Raw genomic sequence first — 18597 nt, 5'->3', positions numbered from 1 at the left:
TTAATAATTTTCTTTTACCATCTTGATTTCTACTGTTAATTTATTTTTATATATTGTCTGTAATTTCTTTATTATTGTCTCTTATTTGATTTTCTTATCACAAATTCTCATCAATCTTTGGAGCTAGGTTATAATTTATTAATTTTGATATAAAATAGTTTTCTTTTTTATTTTAGACAGCTCCTTTGGGTTCGATCTCATGCTTACACAAACACTATACTTCATATACGATTCGTTCGCTTGCGAGTTATAAATATTTAAAACATACTCATTTTGGGTCCATCAATAGATAAAGACCATTAGAAGTGCTACCCCTACCAATCATCTTATTGGTGAGAGAGTATTGTATACAAAAGTGATTAGGCAAGAAGGTAATGGAAAGATGTTGCATATGAGCTTAAATGATATTATATTGGAAAGAAGGTACAAATAGCACATCTTGTAGTTGAAGACCAAATTAAAAAGTAATATGACCAGATCTATTAACATAAATGATAGATTGATTTGGCAAAACAAGTGTAGGAGATGGTATAGCAGTTAAAGAAAGAAAAAGATTAATATTGCAACAAATGTGTCTTGTTGCACCAGAGTTTACTATCCAAGTATTAAGAAAATTATTATGCAAATTAGATATAGTTGAAACAAATATACTTGTACCAGAGGTGTTTTGGGCTATTTCAAGTGCCATAGTTGGAGGGTTTTGGCTAGCTAAAAGATTGAGGAGTTGTTGATATTGTGTAGAACTCAGCTGGGGTAGAAAAGTGGTAGCCTCTTGAGGAGCCTTGATTGTGGAAGTGACTTGATTGACACTGTTAGACTGAGGTTTATTATAGCCAGGGGGATAACCACAAATCTTGTAACATCTTTCGATTGTGTGACCAAGAATGTTACAATAGGTGCAAAAGGGGCAACTTTGGCGTGGAGGATTGGATGACCGATTCTTGGGAGGGTCCTGCTTGAATTGTTGAGTAGGGTCTGAAGGTCGAGGTTGCTTTCCTTTGATGGAAAAGGCCATGGGATTAGATGAATCGGTAGAGGTAGGGACAGTACCAACTTTCCTTTGATTTTCTTCTTGAGAGACCAAGAAGAGAAATTTGTTGAGGGGCGGTATCAGGTCCATGAGTAAGATATTGCCACGAGCTTGTGAGTAAGATTCTTGCAATCCCATCAAGAACGAAATAGTATATTTGTAATGTCCCAAATTCCCTAATATAGCTTAGTGCCTAGATTAGGGGGCCAAGAGAGCCATACTTGATTTAATGTGTAATTATATGCATGATTATGTGAATTATATTATTATATGATGATGATTGCATGCATGTGGGCTCACTTCTTATAAGAAGGGAATTTTCATAATTTTGGTCGTTGAGGGCATATTTGTATATTTATGTGCATGTGTGTAATATATGGGTGAGACCACATTATTATGTGGATATGTTTGAGATATTCAGCCTGAGACGATCCTAGGATGCAGGTTAGCAGTTTGGTCATAACGGGGTTATTTACCGGGCTCGGGGTGAGCCTAGGGGTAAATTGGTGTTTAGTATTACCGAGAATGAGCGGGTAATGGGATATGTTTTGATAATTATTTGAGGATATTGGGAATGACAGGGATTGGAGGACGTTAATTTTGATTAATGGGGTCGGTGAAAATGACAATTATGCCCTTGGGTGGCTTTGAGGGATTAGAGTGGCCCTAGGGGCATTTTGGTCATTTAGACCATTAGATAAACTCAACCAAGGAAGGCTGTAGAATAACACAGGCAGGAAAATAGGGGTTCTCTTCTCTTTCTCTCGATCATTCTCTATATCTCTCACTCAGTTCATTTTGAAGCTTGAACCTTAGGAGATTTGAGGTTGTTTGAGCTGGGTTTTGGTTTGAGTGAAGCTTATGGATAATTCTGGGATTGAGGTAATGATTTTTCATCTTGAACTTGAAAGGTTCTTCCTATGTTTTTAAGATGGTTTATAAGCTTGATATTTTGATTTTAGAATTAAGTAAATGATGGTGTTTTGAGTGTTATAAAGCTTGGGTTTTGTTGTTAGATTGGTGGTTATGTTGTATATATGATTGGTTGTGATATTGGGATTGTTTGGTTGAAGTTTTCGCTGAGTTAGAATTGAGGAATATGCAAGGGAGTTGGGTTCGCGGGGTCAAGTTGTGAACGAGTTCATGCAAGTCGCGACTTGAGTGAACCCCAAAGCCTTCATTGGGCTCTGCTTGGCAGGGGCACCGCGACCCTCAAGGGCAAGTCGCGGCCCGCCCCTGGCGCCCAGATAAGGAGCCTGCCTGTCTGGGAGGCACACCGCGGCCCTTGGGGGCAGGTCCCGGCCCACTTGTCTCTTTTGGGCCAGGCATGGTTTTAGTTAGTTTTGAGTGCAGGTTTTCGAACCTTAAGGCTCGGGATCAAATCTACTAACCGTTTTAGTAAGATTTGAGGTCCCGGGGGCTGGGTTTTAGTCCATGAACCTTTTATTACTCATTTTATTGATGAGATTTTATATTTGGTTATGATTAGGTGACCGCTAAGGGCCTAAGGACAGGATCGTTCTCAAGGGTCGTTCTTTATTTATTTTACGCTCAAACTTGAGGTAAGAAAACTGCACCTAGTATATATATGGACATGTTGAGTGCTCTATATATATGGACATTGGTTGCATTGTAAATGTCTGGCAGCATTGCTTACTTGTGAATGGCGCTGACTTATTAGTCAGAAACGGCAATGGTGTTTAGTACTAGTCATGAAGCTCTGACTTACCAGTCATGATCGGCAAGGGTACTGAGCGCTGGTCGTATGGAATTGACTTATGAGTCAAGAGCGACATTAGCATATTGAACGCAGGCTGAAATGATTAGATCTAATCAACATGAGAATTAAATGCTTGACCGACCTATTGGTCGAAGAAAACTAAAGCGCTTGGCTAGTCTATGACTAGTTACTCAGAGCCAGGGCTAAAAGGCTTGGGTGACTTGATAGTCACATGGCTTAGGGCACAGGACCCCAGAAAGACTTATTAGTCATCTATTCAGGGCGCGGGACCCCAGGATGCCTCATTAGTCATCTATTCAGGGCGCATGACCCTAGGATGTCTCATTAGTCATCTTTTCAAGGCATGGGACCCCAGAAAGGCTTGATAGTCATCTATCCAGAGTGCAGGACCCCAGATTAACTTACTAGTCATCATTTGATTAGGGCTGCAAGCCCCAGAATGATCATTTTATTAATATTTGTATACATGCAGTAATAAGTTTTCTTGCTAAGCCTTGGCTCACGGGTGCTATGTGGTGCAGGTAAAGGAAAAGAAAAGCTTACCCAACCTTGAGTGGAGAGCTTAGGTGGCGACGTGTACATATACGACCGCTTGACCACCATGACCAAGGTGTTTGTGTTTCTCAGGGGAACTAGGGTTTAACCATTTTGGATTGTAAACAACTTTGTAAACACTTTTATGGGATCCCATGTACAGTTTAATGTTTTTAGTAAAATATATCCATTCCTTTTGACCGAGATTTTCACCCTGGCCCATTAATAAAACTTAGATGCACGTTTATGGCCTAATGACTCGTTTAGCGAGTTAAGAACTATTTAAAGTACACAGTGTGATGGTCTTGGCAAACCAGGGCGTTACAATATTCTTGCTGGTAATGCTCGTTGAGCGCTTTGACTCCTCCATAGGTGCATTTGTTACAAGAATAGCTTGGTCAATAATTGGTTAGCTCATCCCAAATAGTTTTGAGATGAGTATAATAGACACCAACGAAGTTGAGATCTTGTCGGAGATTCATTAGGGCGCAGCGAAGATTGAAAATATGAGGTCCATTACGTTGTTGAAATTGAACTTTGAGATCATTCCATATCTCGGATGCACTGTCGGCGTAGATGATACTAGCCGCAATTTCTTTTGAAACTAAATTAAGTATCCAAGAAATGACAATGTTATTGTTCCTAATCCAAGCATTATAAAGCAAATGATCAGAAGGAGAGGGTTGAGGGATAGATCCATAGAGAAACCTGATTTTATTCTTGACAGAAATAGCAAGAATCATGGCGCGGCTCCAAGAAACATAGTTGTCTCCAGTGAGAGGTTGAGAAACCAAAACTTGGCTGGAATTTTCTGAGTGATGAAGGTAATAAGGATCGCTTTGATCTTCGAGCACAGGTCGGGACATTGTTGAAGAAGTCGTTGTCATTGCCGAAGTGGTGCTTGGAGGGATTGGAGGATTGACAGTTGTGGAATCAGCTGGAGTTGTGGATGAAAATTGAGGGTTTTAATAATCTCCTTCAGCAGGAGTGGTCAACATGGGTAAATGAATGAAGCAGAGAACCAAGAACAGAGAAGATCAAACGAAAGAATAGGGAAAAAAACGAAGAAGAAGAGGGATCTCAGAATCGAAGTGAAATGGATAATTTCCTCTCTGAAACCGTATTACGGGAATGAAAGAAAGAATTGTATTTACTTGAAAATCTGAAGATACATTACAAATGGAACCTATATAATATATATAGGCTGGACTAAAGGGAAATGTCAAAACTAACCGAATAGACTAAGTGTGGTAACAAACAAGATACTATAGCTCACTAAAATAACAACCTATATCAATAAACTAACTCTGTTAACTAGTTCAATAGATGTGGATGAGCACAAACTTGAGCTTTCATGATCAGTACAACATAAGAACTACTCATAATTCTTTAGAGCACTTTTGCTTTGATAAAATACCAAACTCAATGAACTTCATCAATAGAAATGGAGCACAAACGTGACTGATATTCCTCAATAGAAAATAAAATTGGAACGAAATTACCGATAAATTTTTCTGGCTGAGTCGCAAACAATGTTGCTCTCTTTAAGACGTTTCGCGGCTCTGCCCTAAGTGTGCACGACAGTCTATCAACCACGCCGTCCCCAGGATAAAACAGCCTATGTACAATTCCTTCCTACCAAGAGGAAAAAAAGACTCTTCTTTTTAAAAAATGTTTGATCTGACTTATACAGAGAAGTAGACCCCATAAAACGGCTAAAAACATTTTTCCATTTTAATCAAAGGAGGAAATTAACGGCTAAAAACGTTTTAAGATTAATTTAAATAATAAAATAAAAAACGTTTAGTTACCTTTGTTGGAAAAAATTAAAAAAATACGACACCACACACCAGCTCGGTCGGTGGCGGCGCGCGCGTGTGGTGGTCAAGTGTATGAGTCCTCACCCATGCGCACAAAACTGGATACCCCTTGGCACACACTCCAAGACATAGCATTTGCAACTTATATACACTCGTTGAAGAGTGTTTCAATTCCATGTAGGACTTTTTTCATATCACACACAACTATAATTGTTTCAATTTTTAATAATTCATATAAAAAAGTTCCAACAGTAACTCTCAGACTTTGGATTCGAGTTTTGAAATACCAAGCTCAATGATTCAACAACATGTTAGTATAATGATAATAAGGGAACTTTTCCAATGGAGATAGTACATTCAATCTCAGAAAATTCATATTTGGGAATGTATATGAATGATTACATAAGAGGGAACCCACATTTGGATTTTAACATGTTGTCTCCACAATTTTGTGGGCATGATCAGCAGCCTTACTCGACTGCTACTTCAATATTGGAAATGGATGGTGCAATTGTAACTACTGCTTAAATGCCACAATTCCCATCATCGTCATCATCATGTGCTGCTATGAAAAGTAATGGTGCAATGGGACATATCGATTATCATAACACATAATGCATGAAATTGAAATTCTACCTTTGGCATTTGCAACTACTACTCACGAAAAATAATACTATAGAATTGTTGGGTGGTAGTGGTACACACTTACCCAATACTTTTCTCTCTTCCAAACCCTCAAATCATTATTATTCTACCTTAAAGTTTTGGGATAGAACTAGTTTAAAGTGGTGTTTTTTGTATTCTTTTTTTTGTAGTTATGTTGTTTGGTTTTAAATTTTATGATAAAAACAAATGTCTCTTTTTTTTTTAATGAAATTCGATCGTTGAATAAAAAAAAACTGAATATCAACCATAGCATAATAATGTCATTTAAGCCTAGTTCAAGTGGTTGAGTGTGTAAGTGTATGGAAGAGAACAAGAATTAAAATCTTCATTATATATATAAATAAATAAATAAAACTATACATATTACCAATATAATCAGAAATTTTTAAAATTTAAGTATGCTCACTTTTAATGGACAAAGCAAATTTTTCTAGAGAAGAGCTACATGATTAACAATTCAGAGATAACTATTATACTCAAAGTTGTTAAACAAAATGAAATAACCTTTTGAAGCTCTGCTTCTTCTTCTTTTTTTCCCCTTAGTCTAATTTTGAAATTAGAGGTATGAAAAGTATAGAAAAATTCTTTTTTTTTTCCTTATCAATTTGAGTTGTTATTTGGGTTACATGATGAACTAAATATATTTCACTCATTTCAATTTGAAATGAAGAACCTAATGAAACATCCTTACCTCGGGATCAAAGAATTGAGTCATTCACTAATCATTTTAATAAAATAATTTGTCAACTTACCAATTAAAAAATAAAATATGCTTTGGAATAAAATAAGCCTTTTTATAAAACCGATGAGTTGTCCCCTAAAAAGAATTAACTTATTTATATCATTAGAAAAAATAATCATATTAATATAAAAAAGGTAAGAAAAGCTGAAAATTTGAAACTTTTTATGCCGAACGTAAGATTAGAAGCGTTTATATATTTATTATTAATTCTTTGCATGAAGTTACTACAAAAAATCAGATACTTTGTGTATAAAAAAGCCAAAGTAAAAGATAAAGAGGGAGTGAACAGCAAAAGTTTCTCAACAGCTTTTTTTTTTTTTTTACGAACAAGTCCTCAACGGCTTTAGTTATTAGTATTGAAGAGAAGTGTTTTCTTTGTTTAGTTTATTCGACCGTTGAAATTGCTAAAGCCTCCTTTAAACTTTAAGTAACTTCTTTGACTTTCGTCTCTTTCAGTATGAGTGGCCCCCACCTGCTTTATCTTTCACTAAACTACACACCGTTTTAGTTGAATCTCATCCCTTTGATCTCCTCAAATGCACGGTCCAGATTACTTGACCGTTGTCATTATATCCTTTTCTCTTTACAAACTCCAAAGAGCTCAAAAATTCAAATACTCGACCGTTGCCGAATATGCTACCTTAATTCTTCTACTTCTTTTGTCCATGGATTGTAAATCTAAACCACCCCATCATCGTTTTCTCTTCTCAATCTAGTGGTTACTTCATTATCTTTAGAAATTTCTTAAGCTCATTATATAGATATACATTTCTGGGAAAGTTTCTATTTTTGGGTGGGAATTGGTTTTTTTTTTTTTTGTTGAAAATGGTGAAGACGGCTACATCACCGTCTTCTTCTCCGGTGACGATTACGGTATCGTCTGGAGGAAAAGGAGGAGGGAGTAGAAACATGGGTCTAACGAGTCCCGTGTCCCGAGCTTCGATATCGAACATCCCAAATTCTCCTCTGAGTGGCAGACCAAACCGGAGGTCCTCCACCGGCGGCGTAAAGTATAGCTCGATGTCGAAAGATGATACGACGACAGAAGAGACTAATTCTGAATACGTTAGCTACACTGTTCATATCCCTCCAACGCCGGATCACCAGCCCATGTCAGCCTCTCAGACTAGTTTGACCGAAGACGGACGCAAGTCAGCGATGCTTCCCGAGAGGAGTTATATCTCGGGTACTATCTTTACTGGAGGGTTCAACTCGGTGACTCGTGGCCATGTGATTGAGTCTATCTCGATGGAGTGTCCACCGCCTGGGAAAATAGGGTTGGTTTGTGGAATGAAGGGTTGTGATGAGACAGCGATTAAAGGTAAAAGTGCTCCTTGTGAATGTGGATTTAAGATTTGCAGAGACTGTTACTTGGATTGTTTTGGGACTGGAAGAGCACGTTGTCCTGGTTGTAAAGAGCCCTATAAAGATGCGAGTGATGACGATGACAACGGTGGTGATGACGATGGAGATGGAGATGAGACTTGTTCTGAAGCAGAGGATCAAACTATGCCACTGCCTTCCATGGCGGATGTTAAGCTGGACAAAAGGCTTTCGCTTGTGAAATCTTTTAAGGCACAGAACCATCCCCCGGATTTTGATCACACCCGGTGGCTTTTCGAGACCAAAGGAACTTACGGGTATGGAAACGCTGTGTGGCCTAAAGATGGCTATGGTACTGGTTCAGGGACTAATGGCTTCGAACACCCTCCAGATTTTGGTGAGAGGACTAGGAGACCATTGACTAGGAAAGTTGGGGTTTCTGCTGCTATTCTGAGTCCTTATAGGTAAGAGTATTTACCTTAAAATTAGTCTTCAAACGTTAAAAAAACTTACTTTTTCCCCTTGCTAAATCATTATGCTAAATCAAGACTGGTTTGCTTTGTTGAATGTGAAATGTGAACACTTTCTTGTTGTTTTTGCAGATTACTAATTGTTATACGTCTTGTGGCGCTTGGATTTTTCCTGGCATGGAGAATTAGACATCCCAACCATGATGCAATGTGGTTATGGGGATTGTCCACGACTTGTGAACTCTGGTTTGCATTTTCATGGCTTCTAGATCAACTGCCTAAGCTCTGTCCAGTTAACAGAGTCACTGACCTCTCTGTACTCAAAGAGCGGTTCGAGTCTCCGAACCTGCGAAATCCGAAAGGAAGATCAGACCTTCCAGGCATTGATGTTTTCGTTTCCACTGCAGACCCTGAAAAAGAACCTCCTCTTGTCACTGCAAACACCATTCTTTCAATCCTGGCAGTTGATTATCCGGTGGAAAAGCTGGCCTGCTACTTATCTGATGATGGTGGTGCTTTACTGACATTTGAAGCCCTTGCTGAGACTGCTAGCTTTGCTAGAATCTGGGTTCCCTTTTGCCGCAAGCATAAGATTGAGCCAAGGAATCCAGAGGCTTATTTTGGGCAGAAGCGTGATTTTCTTAAGAACAAAGTTCGGCTTGATTTTGTTAGGGAAAGGCGAAGAGTAAAGAGAGAGTATGATGAGTTTAAAGTGAGGATCAACTCATTACCAGAATCCATAAGGAGAAGATCAGATGCGTACAATGCCCATGAAGAGCTACGTGCAAAGAAGAAACAGATGGAGATGGGAGGCAATCCTTCTGACCCTCTTAAGATTTCCAAGGGTACTTGGATGTCTGATGGTTCTCATTGGCCAGGAACATGGGCTTCAGCTGAGGAAGAACACTCAAGAGGAGACCATGCCGGTATAATCCAGGTAATTCTTGGATGTCTAATTATGTTTACATGTATTCATTTTCTTGGTGTTGTTACTATTTAACAAGTAATTTGATGAATTGTGAATCAACAGTTGTTATTCAACCGAATGACAGTCAGTATATATATACCATTGACCTGTGTCTACAAGGGTTAATGCAATTTTATTTCTTCTTGAATGAGACTAAGTGAGCTAGTTATGTGTATGTGAGATAGTTTTGCTGAACTTCTTCTGGGAAAAAGGTTCATGGTTTCTTGGGAGGTGTTTGTTTCTTGGGAAACTAGAGGATGACTAGTGTTACTCTCTGTTGTAACTATTGCTGTAACTTCTTGAATTGCTTATTGGTTTGACTAGAAAGAAGTGATCCTTCTTGCCTTTGGTACCCGGTTATGTTCTTTCTCTTTCTTTATACTGTTGATTGTTATATTTTGTTCTTAGATTTAGAGATTGTTTATTATTCCCAACACAATCTCAGCACTAGAACTGACAACTTTGGAATCTTGTTTCAGGCCATGTTAGCTCCACCGAATTCAGAACCTGTTTATGGAGCAGAAGCAGATAATGAGAACTTGATAGACACAACAGAAGTGGATATCAGATTGCCAATGTTGGTTTATGTGTCTAGAGAGAAGAGACCGGGTTATGATCACAATAAGAAAGCTGGAGCCATGAATGCTCTTGTCCGAACCAGCGCAATCATGTCTAATGGTCCATTCATCCTCAACCTCGACTGTGATCACTACATTTACAACTCTTTGGCTCTGAGGGAAGGAATGTGTTTCATGCTTGACAGGGGAGGTGATAGAATCTGTTATGTTCAGTTCCCACAAAGGTTTGAGGGAATTGATCCAAATGATCGGTATGCAAATCACAACACAGTGTTCTTTGATGTTAGTATGAGAGCACTTGATGGTTTACAAGGCCCGGTATATGTTGGGACTGGCTGCATTTTCAGAAGAACGGCCCTTTACGGGTTTAGTCCTCCTAGAGCCACCGAACACCATGGATGGTTTGGAAGGAAGAAAATCAAGATGCTCTTAAGAAAACCAAAGATAACAAAGAAGAAGGAAGATGAAGTAGCTTTACCAATCCATCCTGGTGATGAAGATGAGGATGGTGATATTGAATCCTTGTTGTTTCCCAAAAGGTTTGGGAACTCTACTACTCTTGTTGCTTCAATCCCAGTGGCTGAATACCAAGGGAGATTGCTTCAAGATCTTCAAGGCAAAGGTAACCAAGGAAGACCAGCCGGTGCTCTTTCTGTTCCCCGTGAGCCATTAGACGCTGCAACAGTTGCTGAGGCAATAAGTGTTATCTCATGCTTTTATGAGGATAAAACAGAGTGGGGCAAAAGGGTTGGCTGGATTTATGGCTCTGTTACAGAAGATGTTGTCACTGGTTACCGTATGCACAACAGAGGGTGGAGGTCAGTGTACTGTGTCACCAAAAGAGATGCCTTTAGAGGGACGGCTCCAATCAATCTGACTGATAGGCTACACCAAGTGCTTAGATGGGCAACCGGTTCTGTTGAGATTTTCTTCTCAAGAAACAACGCTTTGTTTGCCAGTCCCCGAATGAAATTCTTGCAAAGAGTGGCCTATTTCAACGTGGGGATGTACCCTTTTACGTCTATGTTCCTCATAGTCTATTGTTTTTTACCAGCGGTTTCTCTATTCACAGGGCAGTTCATAGTCCAATCTCTCGACATAACTTTCCTAGTGTTCTTGCTTGCCATCACCATCACCCTGTGCCTGCTCGCACTCTTGGAGATCAAATGGTCTAAAATCACTCTACACCACTGGTGGCGAAACGAGCAGTTTTGGCTTATCGGCGGAACAAGTGCACACCCTTCTGCAGTGTTACAAGGACTACTAAAAGTCATTGCAGGAGTTGATATCTCCTTCACATTGACATCTAAGTCAGGTGCAACTGAGGATGGAGACGATGAATTCGCAGACCTCTATGCAGTCAAATGGAGCTTTCTAATGATTCCTCCACTCATAATCATAATGGTGAACATGATTGCAATAGCAGTGGGAATGGCAAGGACTTTGTACAGTCCATTCCCGCAGTGGAGCAAACTTATTGGAGGCGTGTTCTTCAGTTTCTGGGTTCTGTGTCATCTCTATCCTTTCGCAAAAGGGTTGATGGGAAGAAGAGGAAAAGTTCCAACCATTGTGTTCGTGTGGTCTGGATTGCTCTCCATTATCATCTCTTTGCTTTGGGTTTACATAAGCCCTCCTTCTGGAAGACAAGACCATATGAGGTTCCAATTCCCTTGATTGATTGATGATGATGGACCACGATTATGTTATGTTATGTATTAGCTAATACTGATCATATTTTCCTCTTTTCATTAGCCAGATGAAGTTTCTCTCACAACTTCATTGTTCTATGTTAGCCTAGAATAGTTAGTGAGTTTAGATAGATGGTTTTTGTTTCATGCACCTATTCTTTTGGTATATAACTATATATTAAAGTGTGTTTTTCTATTGAAAGAACCTCAACTCAATTGTCAATAGAAAATGCAATTTTCTTGACATATTTTTGGCCCAGGGCGTGACATATATTATTCTGTGGTGGTCCTGTCCTGGCCTGCATTGTGAAAGAAATTGATGAAATTGTTAGAACCACAGTTGAATTTCCAAGAATTTATGCATGTAAAACCATCATCTCTTGCATAAACGTGTTCAACCAAACTGAAATGGCCTTTGATGCTAATGGCTCCAGACTGTCAATGGCCTTTGATGCTAATGGCTCCAGACTGTCAATGGGAGGATTTGGATTATTATGACCATAATAAATCATACTGCATTATAAAAATGGCTGAGCTGGTCCCAAAAAAATACTTCCTAATCTTTACCAAATGAGTAAAAGGCATAATTTTTTTCCAAAATTTTACATTCCTCACATGTACAATGTCGAATGCTTCGAATTTCTCATCTACTACTGTCCTCATGCCAAACTAGTCTCAAAATACAAAACGGTATTGTCCTATTTGAAAGGTATGGAAAGGTGGATCGTACCAGATAACTTAAGAAACTTAAGTCAGTATTGTTGATCTATTTTATTTCTTTTTTAGGGATTGAATAATTAAATGTTCATCGCTACAATACATATGTCAAATAAGACATCATTCTAAAAATAAAAAAAAAAGACTGCAAAAGTCATCACTAAAATGGGAGGACATCTCTGGCCATAAATCCTTGGTTACGTTTAAGCACGATTGAATTATGCCTATGAAGTCTTCACAAAATTGTAGATTGATCATCACAAGTTATAAATCTTCATAACTTTGATTGAGATACCAATAATACCATAAATAATGTCCACTTTCAAGGGAGTTTAGTCCATAGGGTTTTAGTGATATTTACAAACATGTATATGGAGTAATCATTAATCAATATAAAGAGAGTAGTGCAAACTAAATGGGAACCCAAATAGATGTTGATTGGCCTAGACAAATTTTGGCACTTGTTGTTATTATACCTCTAATAAAAAATTGGTACATCTATAAAAAAAAAATCTTTTTGTTTATTTAAGGAAAAGAAAGGGAAAAAAAAGTTTGAAAATGAATATGACGTGTAACAAAAAGCATAGTGTGAATATGATCAAATGAGCATGAATAACCTACTCAGCTACTCTTACTAACTAAGGTATATAAATACAAAGTGCGCATATATAAATATATAAACCTACTCTTCTCCTCATGCTTTTGAGTTTCGGGTCTTAATTTAAACCCACCCGTCTAAAACATCAACTAGCCAAATGGGTCAATCGGGTTACCAGTTCTACTCCTGTTCTAGAATAACTGAGCCATATCAAATGATTAGGGAACAGATATATATATAATATAAATATTAGAATGATTGTGACAACAAAGCTGTGAAAGTCAGGTAGCTATTTTTAATAATGATTTCACTATCCACAATCAAGCAATGAAATTTGTTGGAAGGTCCTAATCAACTTTTTATGATCGAAGTTTTTGCCTTTAAAGTAAAGACTTAACAAAGTGAAATGAAAGCAGGCAGAGGAAGAAAGAACAGAGCAGCAGCTAGCAGCAGCCAACAATGTCGAAACAAAGAGAAAAAGCCCCATATGCTTGCATATTATAAGTCACTTATTAAGGATCAACCAATTATAGAATTACCCAATCATGTAGTTACTTGATTGATCATGTTTATTAAAAAAAAATTTCTCTAGTCTATCTCAAACCATGACACTCCAAAACAACTAGCCACGTGTGAGGGAATCGGTCCCCTAGCCGAGAGAAACTAGAAGAGAAGACTCTTTTCCTTGGGATATTTCCAAACGAAATTGTGTGATATTTTGGGTCGCTCACTTCATTTTCTTACTTGGCCATAATACCCCACCTGTAGGTGAATATATTAATTAAATGTGATTATATTTATACTTAGCCTTAGCCGACCTCTGCTTTCGTATGGACCAAATCAACCAAAAAGATAAACCCCAAAAAAAATGTGAGAAGGAGAATAGGAGGAAGGTAGATCACAAGGCCTATGCCGCTGCCACCGATGCCCAAATTTGATCCTCTCACACACATCTGCCGACGTCGTTTTTATCTCATTAGCTTTTGCCAATGATATCACAAAACAAACCCTTTTAGATTCTTCCAATGCTGCTCATTATTCTAGCTATAACGCTCAACAGCTGGCAACAAGAGCCTAATTTTGAATAGTGAGAGATCCTTATCTCAATTCCAATTCTTAAACTCAAATCAATCCCCACTTGGTTTTGTTCTTCTTGGATTATTTTTCATTGATCCAATAAGACAATTACAAATAATAACAGTGTTAAATATATATATTTAATTTCATACGTGCACTCCACCTTGTGTAGTAGTAGTAGTAGTAGGTTGTTTGTCTTCTAATATTTGCTTTCACCACCATCATTGATTGAATCCCTCTTCTGGTTTTTCTTATTGATAGTCAATAGCAGATTTCTTTAGCTTTACCAACAACGGCAAAAACAATGGCCTACATACACAAACAAATCTATTCTCCAAAACCCAAAAAGAAGCCATTCTTAAGGGTTATTTTTAATAAAGAAAAGAAATGGAAAAGATTATAACTTTTTCACAAGTTGCAGTAACTAAGTGGTGGGGAGATTAAAGAAAGGAAAAGAAAAAGAGAGTAAAGTTTGGACATTTCGATGGTCTCCATTTAAGGGCCACCATTGTGCCCACATGTAGTGTGTCTAAATACTCCACCATTGAAAGATAAGGATACCCTTTTTTTCTCTTCTCTTCTTTTTGCTTTTGCACAGTGGTTACTTACTGGTTGGGCCTTGAAATCAACTAACACTAAAATGCCAGTTCTAAAAAACAGAGTATGCATACCAGTAACATTTATATACAATAACAAATTGAGTATCTCTTTTTTATCTTTTATTTGCAGAAGAAAGACTAAAATAAAAAGAACAAGATTAGAATAAAATACAAATAAAACCCACTGAATAATAACGAAGAAGAAAAAAAAAATGTAATTTTTATATAAAAAAAATGAGTAGCTCATAGTAAGAAGAAGACACAAAATAATTGAGAGAAAGAGAAGAAGAAGAAGAAAAAAAATGGCAAATTTAGAAGTAAAAAAGAACAAAGTAGCAAAAACAGTACTGGTGGGAATTTACCGTCGATGACCCCTAACCCCTTTGTATTGATTCACTGTGAGTGTCCGTACAAATCGTATGGTGCCCAGAGGGCGTCGAGCGGGCACGGCCGTTTCGAGTCTAACCGCAGCCATGGTTTGCCGCTTCCGGACCAATGCAGGAGGCTGACCGGACCCGGATGGAGGTCACGGCAGCTGCCTTTGACGTAGTCTCCGCCCAGCCCATGCTGGTTCCAGCGGTGCTCGATGGGTGCCACGTGTCCGGCGAAGACCAGGAGGAACGGTGGCAACGACCCCAGCTCGTAGATACGATCGCTCTTCTGGATCTCCATCCACCTCTCGATCCTTTTCGTGTACCCGGCCCGCCTCCACTTCACCAGATCCATGACCATCACGCCGGTGTTGAAGTAGCAAGGCTTCCGCCCCGAGAAAGCCGACGAGAACTGACCGTTCGACCAGAAACTCGCCGTGAAATACTTAGTGAAGTTTGCGTGGCAGTATTCTGGAGCTCCGATTGTTCTTGACCCTAGACTCGTTCTCCATAGCTTCGAAATGTCGTCAACCACAACCAGATCGGAGTCCAGGTAAATCACGCGGCGAACGCAGGCCTCGAGTAGGTCCGCTAAGTAGTTCCGGGCGTAATTCAACGGCTGCTCCAACGCTTGCCGTACCGACGTCGAGATCAGATTCCGTACAATCGCCGGATCAAAGTAATAGACCTTGAAGTTGAGCTGAGGGAAGGTGGATCGTACCAGGGCTTCTAGATTGTTCTCGGAGACCAGGAAGTGGAAGAACACACTCTCCGGACACAGCGAGTGCTGAAGAATCGAATGAACGGCGGCGATCGAGCCACGGAGGTATTCAACGTCGAGAGTAATCGCGACGTGGACCAAATTGGGATCACAGACGCTGATTGGAGAATGGATTGAAGGGTCGGAGGAGCTGCATTTATCGGCATTGCGAAAAGTCGGTGCCTTTCGGAATGAAAATGGGTTTAGGGAATCATCGGGACGAAGACGAAGGAGATGAGAATCATGGTGTGAAGATCGGATTGCTTCGGCCGGTGGAAACGATTGAAGCGAAGGAGATAGAACAATCAACACCATTGCAGCCGAGACAAACCCAGAAAGCCTCTTGACCCAAAGCATTTTAACCTCGTGAAACCCTCTCCTCTTCTTCTTCTTCTTCGACTTGAAATCGAATCGATCTGGTAATAAACTCACCGACACCGAGGGTTGAACCAGAAACTCTAGGGTTCCTCTAAGCTCCGCCAGAATTAATTTTAGCAAAATACCCAAATGGGAAAGCCTTGTTTCGGAATCAGAATCTGAATCAATCTTTGTTTCTTCCCTTATCAAAGGCACCAAGTTACCGTGGGAATGAAGCGAACTCAGCGAAGAAGAAGAATAATAGTAATAGCGATATCAATACCAATACTAATACTAATACTAATTCATTCCCAGAATCTCATTCCCGAAACCAAGGCGGCGCAGAATAAGACGCGCCGCCGCCCGCTCACTCAACCACCACCACCACAACCACAACCTCTCTCTCTCTCTAGTTCGCTCTTATCTCTACTTTTGTTCTCTGTAATAATACTCTGAGAGAGGTGAAAACCCAGACAGACACAAGTGTGTGTAGAGAGAGAGTCTGTGGGTGTAGAGAGAGAGAGATAGAGAGAGAGAGTCGTCTTCTTCTTCTTCTTTTTCTTTTTCTCCTCTCTTCTTTTTTCTTTTCCAGCTTTGCTTCGCATTACCACCATAGAAATCCACGGCCAAAATCATAATTGTGAAGTTTTATTTTATTTTATTTTTCACATGGGAAATTATATTAATTTGGACATAATAATTTAAAAAATATTTCATTTTACTCGTACAATGTGTAAATACTTATTTTGTACTCCAGCAAGACAAAAACAAAAATACAGTACTTTGTGTTTTATATAAATACACACTTTATATTTTAGGTTTATAATATTAATAATTATCAATTATTTACCCTCTAATTGTAATTCTTCTAGTTTGGTACCCTTATTTTTATTATTTTAAAATATTTTTTGAATTAATAAAACAAAAAATATTTTAAAATATATCAATAAAAAAGTATTTAAGAAATTAATTGTAAAATAAAAAATAATATAAATTAATTTTAAAATAAAAATATTTTAATTAATTAAATAAACATAAATTTTTAATTCCAAATAAAAATTTAAAAAAAAAAACTAAAACCAATATTTTGAAATTAATTAAAGTAAACTAAAAACCTAATAATTTTTTTAAGTTGTAATTAGACTATTTAGTTCGAATTCACATTAAATTTTGGCTTTTAAGTTTACATTTTAATTTTGGCTTTAAGTTTATGGGTTAGATTTTTTTTTTTTTTTACTTTTAATTGATTAATTTATAAAAAAAAATGTGTTTTATTAATTCAAAAAATATTTTTAAATTATTTTAAAACAACAAAAACAAAAAAAAATCAAATAAATTATTAAAATAATAGTCAAATATAATTATATTTATAATTTGGGTGGACTAGATTTACCCACAAGATATCAAACTAGTATGAATTGTAAACAAAGATATTAAATATAAATATAGAATAATAAGTATGTATTTGGATAAAATATAAAGTAACAAATGAATTTTTTTTTTCCTATACTTGTGAATTTAACACTACCTTGAAATATTTTTACTTAATTTTTTTTATTTATGTAATTTAAATATTACTTCTAACCATTATCTTATCCAACAAATGACTAATAAAAAAATAGTGTTTAGCGTGGTTGCCTCTGGTCATTATTAGCAAAATAATTCTTAAATTTTCTTCGTGGTAATAATCAAGTTTCTGAATTTAAAAATAGTGGTAATTAATTCTGTATTATTAAATTTGTAACTTGAAATTTTTACACTTTACAATATTAAAATATGACAATATAATATTCGAACTTGTCTTCAGTTAGTAGGTATATCTCTTAAAAAATATATATTATAATGGTCAATATGATAAGAATCAATATTAATTGATATTTACATTAAATTTAAAAACTTAATTGCTAAGAAATATACAAAAAAAAAATAGATAACAATAAGCACAATCCTGATACAAAAAAATTATTTGAGAAAAGATGAATTAAATGGCCAAATTCTTCTATGATATATTTCTTTAATTGGATAACATTTTTTGGTATTGAACCAAAATTTATTGAATAATATATTTTTATGTCTATTTTGGAAAATCAATTAATGTATTATCCAATTTTCGAAGAATTGTAAAAAAAAAAATATAATAATAATTATTATTAAATTAAGCAAATTGCGTATGACATTAGGAGAGGCTTGTAGAAAGAAAGAAGAACCAGCTGTAGTTGTCGTTTATCAGAATGACAATAGTGTCCCCATCCCCCAAGCCCCCACACCACAATACACGTCACTTTATTCTTTTTATCTTTGGTGTCTTTTATGAAAACTTGGGTCAAACCTTAAACCCGAACCCGTTCTTATCCGGGTCACTTAACCCGACCCGATCATACCGTACCAGGTATAGTAAGTATAAGTACCAACCCGTGAGAAAAACAAACCAAACACACAAAAAAGTGTCATATTGATCGACATCACATTAGCCTGTGGAGAAGGTCTTAGCTTTATCAGTTCATTATCATTATGTTGCACCAAAAAGAAAGAAAAACTTATCGTGCACAAACTACTTGT

At 37.4% G+C, this 18597-nt stretch overlaps 2 protein-coding genes across 2 annotated transcripts; one reads left to right on the top strand and one right to left on the bottom strand.

Annotated features, from left to right (window-relative positions):
• The first annotated feature begins 7154 nt into the window (after positions 1-7154).
• Positions 7155-11805, top strand: LOC133789706 (cellulose synthase-like protein D5). The gene is made up of 3 exons (XM_062227478.1): positions 7155-8320; positions 8459-9263; positions 9773-11805. The coding sequence occupies exons 1-3, from the start codon at positions 7359-7361 to the stop codon at positions 11543-11545; spliced, it is 3540 nt and encodes a 1179-aa protein (XP_062083462.1). The 5' UTR covers positions 7155-7358; the 3' UTR covers positions 11546-11805.
• A 2793-nt stretch (positions 11806-14598) lies between these two features.
• LOC133789716 (probable galacturonosyltransferase-like 7) lies at positions 14599-16689 on the bottom strand. The gene has a single exon (XM_062227485.1). It carries the CDS (start codon positions 16036-16038, stop codon positions 14944-14946), a length of 1095 nt encoding a protein of 364 aa, XP_062083469.1. The 5' UTR covers positions 16039-16689; the 3' UTR covers positions 14599-14943.
• Between the last annotated feature and the right edge of the window lie 1908 nt (positions 16690-18597).

This window comes from Humulus lupulus, chromosome 1, assembly GCF_963169125.1.
Source record: "Humulus lupulus chromosome 1, drHumLupu1.1, whole genome shotgun sequence".
NCBI classification, from domain to species: Eukaryota; Viridiplantae; Streptophyta; class Magnoliopsida; order Rosales; family Cannabaceae; genus Humulus; species Humulus lupulus.
This window is presented reverse-complemented; position numbering and strand designations above follow the sequence as displayed.

Bases quoted from the DNA above. Each gene is read 5' to 3' on its own strand.
- LOC133789706 (XM_062227478.1), top strand. From the start codon at position 7,359: ATGGTGAAGACGGCTACATCACCGTCTTCTTCTCCGGTGACGATTACG. The intron at 8,321-8,458 runs GTAAGAGTATTT...TTGTTTTTGCAG, and splicing joins GCTATTCTGAGTCCTTATAG to ATTACTAATTGTTATACGTC. The intron at 9,264-9,772 runs GTAATTCTTGGA...ATCTTGTTTCAG, and splicing joins ACCATGCCGGTATAATCCAG to GCCATGTTAGCTCCACCGAA.
- LOC133789716 (XM_062227485.1), bottom strand. From the start codon at position 16,038: ATGCTTTGGGTCAAGAGGCTTTCTGGGTTTGTCTCGGCTGCAATGGTG.